The following is a 7,422-nucleotide window of genomic DNA, read 5'->3' as shown; positions in this document are numbered from 1 at the left end:
ATACTAAAGAGTTACTGAGGTGCAAGTGCACATGTATACTTCTTGTAGGGTTGAAGTCAAGTTAAACAAGTCTGCCTCTTCAAATCTCTATTGTGTCTTTACAGTGGGTCCTTCCAGGGCTTTCTTCCCCATCTGAAGAACACGTTGCACACTGTCACCTGTGTCCTCCTAGGGTGCAGCACTTCCTGCTCCTCACAATGACCGAGTAACAATTCATCAACCTTCCCAGCCCTCCTGCTCCCTACTCTCTGCAGCCTCAGGGTAGATGAGAGCTAAGGAAACAATGAATGTAACAGGAACTTTCTGTCCCTTTTAGCTTATCCAGGCTACTTAGTAGACCTCCACCCTTCATCCTAGTGCCCTTGAGCCCAATGTGGCATCTCAAATCAATTCCAGCTTCACACACCCTAGATCAAGACAACTCTGAAAAAGCGCCTGACCACAGGAGGCTTTGGGGGACATCCAGACAGAAACCATAACATGAGCCTAATCTGCTGCCAGTGAATGGAGCCTGGCTTTACACTCTGAGTAAAGGCGGTGTTGGTGCAGGCAGTCCCTTCGACGCCCAGGCTGATGCTAAACCTGGTTGTTTCTTGATGTCACAACTGCAAGGACAGGCAGAGTTTCAGCTCGTGTTTCTGAAGAACAAAGCTGTGCCCCATCACCTCTGGGTTCTGCCTGGTCCAGTGGCACTTCTGAGTGGATCTGTGAGCCAAGGCATGTGGGTTCTGTGTTTCCTGAGCTTGTTAGTCCGTTCTTGGTAGAGGAAAAGGTTATGCTTAAATATCTGTTCTGTGTATCTGGATTGCTTCACCTAAAAAGTCTTACAAGGGTTGATAACACCCGAAGAGAGTGACTGAGGAGGAGGGGACAGTGTGCTTGATGACAGAAGACTGAGAAGCTGAAGAAGGTGGTCAGGGAAGGGCTCCAGGGCAGAGTCCATTGAGTCAGGGTCCTGAACGGAGAGAGAGCATCCAAGTGGGGACAGCAAGAGCAAAGGGCCTGTGGCATGAACTTGGTTGATGTGAAGAAATGGCAAGAAAATCCGTGGAATAGAAGAGGGGAAATACAGGAGAGTGAAAAGTGTGCAATGGAGAATTAACTAAACTAAGTAGAAAAGAATGGCAAAAACAATTTAAAGAACTTACAGGAAAAAAACTATGCAACATTATTGGCATAAAGTTAATTCTTGATCTGAATGTATAGTGTCATATGAATAGTTGAAAAAGATGGCTGGCTGTATTTTCTGCATTTTATTGTTGTATATTATCATTTTCAAAATATGATCATGTTGAATGTACAGAATGATGACATTAAAAATAAATACTAATTCACTTCAGATGTATGATTTACTCATTGCTTAAGAAATTTCAAGAAGGCCTTTATTGTTTAATATATAATGTGTTATCTCCAATTAAGATTCTATATCATTGAAAATTGAAGAAATCTTAGCCCAAAATGCACACTATTATATTAAGCTAGAGGTTTTTTGTTTTTGTTTTTGTTTTTCCTCATTGAGTTTATTGGTACATTTTAGTTATACAGTACAGTTACATTCATTATTAGGATCTTGTACCTCTACATGACAGGTCTTGGTCCTCATTTTTTCCCCTTGTCCCTACCTTCCCTCCTCCCTTTCCCTATTTACAAACACTTCATTTACATTTTTTCATTTTCTCATATTTTTTTCTTTCCCTTATTACCTTTCCCTTACCCATCCCACTTTCCCTACACCTTTATCCCCTTTCTTCCTATTTCACATTGTCAATTATCTCATTAGGATCTTATGTACTATTACAGTTTTTCACACCAGAGAAACTATTTGGTATTTATGCATGTGTAACTTATTTATTTCACTTAGAAGCATATCCTCAATATGTGTCCATTTTCCTATGCATGAATCTAATTTCTTATTATTATGGCTGAGTAATATTCCATTTTATAGAAAAACCACATCTTCTTTATCCAGTTTCCAACTGATATGCAAATGGGCTACTTCCAAGCTTTAGCTATTACAAACTGTGCCGCTATAAACATAGGTGTGTACATATCTCTGTGGTATAATTCTTTTAATTATTTTGGAAAGATCCCCAGCAGAGGGATGGCTGGGTCAAATTGAACCTCCAGTCCAAGCTCTTTGAGGTATCTCCATATTGATTTCCAGAGTGGTTGCACCAGTTTGTACTCCCACCAACAATGGAGAAGGGTTCCTTTCTCCCCACAACCCTGCCAACATTTGTTATTGTTTGATTTCTTGAGAGCAGCCATTCTTTATGGGGTGAGGTGGAATCTCAGTGTTGTTTTCATCTGCACCTCTTGAATGACCAGTGATGTGGAACATTTTTTCATATATTTACTTGCTGCTTTAATTCTTTGTCTGAGAAATGTCTGTTCATTTCAGATGCCAATTTTTGAATCGAGTCTTTATATTTTGGGGGTCTGATTGTTTTGAATTCTTATATATTCTAGATAATAGTCCTTTGTCTGAGGAGCAGCTGGTAAAAATTTTTTCCCACATCATGAGAAATCGATCCAACACCTCCTAGATGATGCAAAGAAGAATAACATAAGACTGATAGGAATCCATGAAGAAGCAGGAGAAAATACAAATGACTTAAAAAAGCTGTTCACAGAATTAATAACAGAAAGCTTCCCAAACAGAAGGAGAGAATTAGACATACAGATAAGTGAGACATCTAGGACTCCAACTAGCCATGATAAAAAAAAAATCTACACCTAGACATATAATAATCAAGATCCCAGAAACCCAACAGAAGAACAAAATACTACAAGCAGTAAGAGAAAAGAAACAAATCACATATAAAGGAAAGCCCATCAGAATCACAGCAGACTTTTCAACACAAACCCTCAGGTTAAGGAGAGCCTGGAGTGAGGTATTTCAAGTTCTAAAAGAAAACAACCTCCAACCTAGACTGATGTATCCTGCAAAACTCTCTTTCAAAATGGATGAGGAAATAAGATACTTCCAAGACAGAGAACACCTGAGAAACTTCATGAACAGCAAAGCAGACTAGAAGGAATTCTAAACAATATCCTAGAAAAAGACAATGAAGGTCAAGCTAGAGTCTTTAAAGAGTACTGTTTTATTTGTGGTTCTCAGGTAAATCAAAATCAGCAGAAGAGGTATAGACACAGAAGAGGATGAGTGTTGGGGGCACTGTGGTGTATGACAGGAGGTGGTGGAGTCCCGGAAGTTCCCTCAGCTGTCCTAAGACAAGGCTGGTAGGGGCTAACTGGGTCAGACAGGAAGGCCTGAGACAGGGAGAGTGGAGCTCGGGATTCAGTTCAGTGGTTCTGATGCCTTCCACCCCATCTCAGGGCGTGGGGCCCTGGTGTGTGTGTGTGTGTGTGTGTGTGTGTGTGTGTGTGTGTGTGGGAGAGAGAGAGAGAAATCTTGCCCTCTCTTGACTTTTTGTGGAGTCTCCCACAGTGAGGCGCAGACATCATCCCAACTAATCCACTGCTTTACATGAGATACTGTTCTGGAAACACGCTCACAGATGTTGCATAATATCATTTCCTGGCTACTTGAGAATCTTTTAATCTCACCCGAAAAACACATAAAATGAACTGCCCTGAGTATGTTCAAGTCTGGTACCCGACAACACATTGGTATTTGTTATAGCGAGAGTGCTGTGGACATCGCTTCTGTCTGCGGGCATTTTTCAGCCTGTTGTACACACACTTGCATTGACACGAGGTCTAGCAAAGAACACCTGTGTAACACACGCATACAGCAATATCCTTAAGGATGGTTTAGTCAGCAACATGGATATATTTTAAACATTCTCACTCCATTCCTTTCTGGACACAGTAGATTTTCAATGTTCAAAACCTTTGCACAAGTGAGACTATTTCAATAATTTAGTTTTAAAATGGGCCTCAAAATGTAACTCAGCATTTGAAGAAAAGCTTAAAGAATGAAACACAGAAATTGTTCATCTCACAAAGTATATTTAAAAATCCTACACCTTACTAGGCCTTCCACAAATCAATGCACTCTTGACCTTTAAGAATGCACTCTTGACCTCCTTGTTCCTCAGGCTGTAGACCAGAGGATTCAGCATGGGAATAACCATGGTATAGAACACAGAGGCGATTTTGGCAGTGTCCATGGAGTGACTGGAGCTGGGCTGCAGGTACATGAACATTGTGGTCCCATAGAAGATGGAGACGGCAGTGAAGTGGGAGGCACAGGTGGACAGAGCCTTGCGATGTCCTGCAGCTGAGCGCATCCTTAGGATGGTGCCAAAAATGAAGATGTACGATGTTGAAATAACCAGGATGACAAAAAGGATATGAAAGCTCACAACATAAACAAGAACCAGCTCACAAACCTGTTGGTCGGAGCAGGAGAGAGCCATGACTGCTGGAATATCACAGAAAAAGTGATGGACCAAGTTGGAGTTACAAAATGACAGACTGAATGTGTTTCCAATTTGAATACAGGCATTCAGGATCGAGATGGCATAGCAGCCCATGACGAGACCTGCACACACATCTGCAGTCATGGTGGAGGTGTAGTGCAGGGGCTTGCACACTGCGGCATAGCGGTCATAGGCCATGGAGGCCAGCAGGTAATTTTCCACACCAATGAGGGCTACAAACAGGAACATCTGTGCAGCACAGGCATTGTAGGAAATAACCTTGTTTCCTGTAAGGAGCCCAGTCATGACCCTGGGAGTCACAACTGAGGAGGAGCAAAAGTCGACCAGGGACAGGTTACCCAGGAAACAGTACATGGGGGTGTGCAGACGAGGGTCCATGAGGATCAGCAGGATCATCCCCAGGTTCCCAGCCATGGTGAGGGTGTAGATGAGGAGGAAGGTGATGAAGAGGGGAAGCCGCAGGTGTGGGTCATCGGTGAGTCCCAGCAGGAGGAACTCGGTCACCTCTGTCCTGTTCTCCATCAGTGCTGTCCAGAACCTCTACATGTGCTGTAACAAAGAGATAGAAGAAAGAAAAATATAAAAAAACTGAACTGAAAGCAAAAAGTGCAATTCCACAAGTACTCTGTTACTGTAGAAGATTTTGTACTTCAGATACTCTAGAAACATCATCTTGGAAACCAAGCTGATTGTGTTAATTCTATGCACATTTACATGCTTTCAAACCTTACATACTCTAGTGTCTGACCTATGTAATTTAAGCAACTTAAATTGCAAAATGAGGTAAAGAGAGCTTTTAACTCGAGGAACATGACTGTTGGACGTGTGCTCCAGGAAATCCACTCCTCCTGAGCACAGTGAAAACTGACACCTCCGAGTTGCTCACCTATCGGTAACTTCAGACGTGTTAGGTGTGTTTCACTGTCTCCTTTCAGCACTGTTGTGTTTCCCTTAGCCTTAGGTAAAGTAAGTTTATGAGTGAGCGCGTGAGGATATTGAATTCATTTCTGACGTAATGGTATGGAAACGTACCAGTTTTCTGAATGAGAAACAGCAGCCAGTAGAGAACAGTGCTTTGAAATCAGAAACGTACCCAGGATGTTGCTGCAGTCCTGTGAGAGGAGCTCCCTCTGTCTCAAGTAATGTTCTACCTTTCCAGGGGTCCAAGTCGGGGAGGGAGAATGGAGCAGAGGACAATCACAGGGCTCAAGTTCCGTGTGCTCCGTGAATTCCTCTGCCCCTTGGCAGAACAACGTCTCCTTACCTGGAAAATGGGCATGATGGGATCGCTCCTCTCACGTCACTCACAGAAGGGCGTCTGTCAACAAGGAGGGCTCTCTGAGTCTCCTCTCCAACGGCTCAGCCTCTACAGTTCCCTCCATGTGACTCCCGCTGAGGGATTTCCGTGGCCGCTGCTGCGGGCTCACAGCCAGTCCTCGGGTCAGAACCCCTCCTGCACTCGTGACAGGGACTCTCTCTCCGATGGGCCAGTGCCGTCCAGGAGCAAAGGCAGCGCCGCGTCCCTTCTCACCTGTTGTCAGCTCCAGTCCTGCCGGGATCCCAGAGGCTTCTGCATGGAGCTCTGGAATCAATTATGAGACGCTGTGATCTCTGGAGATTTCCCCCTGAGTACAGGTACAGCTCCTCATCCCAGTCTCTTAGGGAAGAAGACATCAAGCTGTCTGCAGGGACCATGATGGGTACATTTTAAAACATTAATGTGATTTTATCTGATAAATGGAAATGTAAATAAATTACGTACTAAAGAGTTACTCAGATGCAAGTGCACATGTATACTTTTTGTAGGGTTGAAGTCAAGTTAAACAAGTCTGCCCCTTCAAATCTCTACTGTGTCTTTACAGTGGGACCTTCCAGTGCTTTCTTCCCCATCTGAAGAACACGTTGCACACTGTCACCTGTGTCCTCCTAGCGTGCAGCACTTCCTGCTCCTCACAATGACCGAGTAACAATTCATCACCCGCCCCAGCCCCCCTGCTCCCTACTCTCTGCAGCCTCTCATGCGCCCTGTTCTCTCTCAAATTCTGTGACATTAACTTCGTTAGCTTCCTAGGTCAGTGAGATCATTCTCTAACTGATTTCCTACCCGAGTTTATCTACTTCACGTCGTGACTCCCGGCTGAGCTGCGTTGTCACACGTGACAGGATTCACAGATGCCTGGTGTTCCCCGGAGCACACACACCACTCTGGCTTTATCGACTCCAGTGGACTCGGAGCTTGTTTTATGTCTTAGCTACAAGGACTGGAAGCTCTTCGGCATACTGATTTCTCTTCTTTGAGCCTGTTCTCAGTAGTAGGACAGCAGGATTGTGTAGTAGTCCTACTGCTAATTTTTTTGCCTCATTGAGTTTATTGGTACATTTTAGGTATACAGTACAGTTATATTCATCATTGGGATCTTGTACCTTTACATAACAGGTCTTGTTTCTCATTTTTTCTCCTTACCCCTGCCCTACCTTCACCCCCTCCTCCCTTTCCTATTTACAAAATCTTTGTTTCCATTTTTTCCTTTTGTCATATTTTTTCTTTTCCCTTATTTCCTTTCCCCTACCCTTCCCAATTCCCCTGCACCTTTAGTCCTTTTCTTCCTATTTCACATTGTCAATTATACCATTTGGGTCTTATTTGCACTTTTAGTTTTTCACACCAGAGAAACTATTCAGTATTTACACGTGTGTGTTATTTACTTCACTTAAGAGTATGGCCTCAATATCCATCCATTTTCCCATGAATGGCTCTAGTTTCTCATTCTTTATGGCTGCGTAGTATTCCATTTTATAGAAAAAAGCACATCTTCTTTACCCAGTCTCCAACTGATTTGCAAATGGGCTGTTTCCATGTTTTAGCTTTTACAAACTGTGGTGCTATACACATGGGCATGCAGATACCACTGTGGTGTGATTCTTTTAATTCTTTAGGAAAGATCCCCAGCAGAAGGTGGTTGGGTCAAATAGAACCTCTAGTCCCAGCTCTTTGAGGTATCTCCATATTGAT

The 7,422-nt window shown here is 43.3% G+C and overlaps 1 protein-coding gene across 1 annotated transcript; it reads right to left on the bottom strand.

Annotated features, from left to right (window-relative positions):
• Positions 1-3,986: 3,986 nt before the first annotated feature.
• LOC104868443 (olfactory receptor 5B2) lies at positions 3,987-4,931 on the bottom strand. The gene has a single exon (XM_010633200.1). It carries the CDS (start codon positions 4,929-4,931, stop codon positions 3,987-3,989), a length of 945 nt encoding a protein of 314 aa, XP_010631502.1.
• Positions 4,932-7,422: the final 2,491 nt, after the last annotated feature.

Source organism: Fukomys damarensis, unplaced genomic scaffold (assembly GCF_012274545.1).
Source record: "Fukomys damarensis isolate Sample0158 unplaced genomic scaffold, DMR_v1.0_HiC HiC_scaffold_27, whole genome shotgun sequence".
In the NCBI taxonomy this organism is placed as follows: Eukaryota; Metazoa; Chordata; class Mammalia; order Rodentia; family Bathyergidae; genus Fukomys; species Fukomys damarensis.
This window is presented reverse-complemented; position numbering and strand designations above follow the sequence as displayed.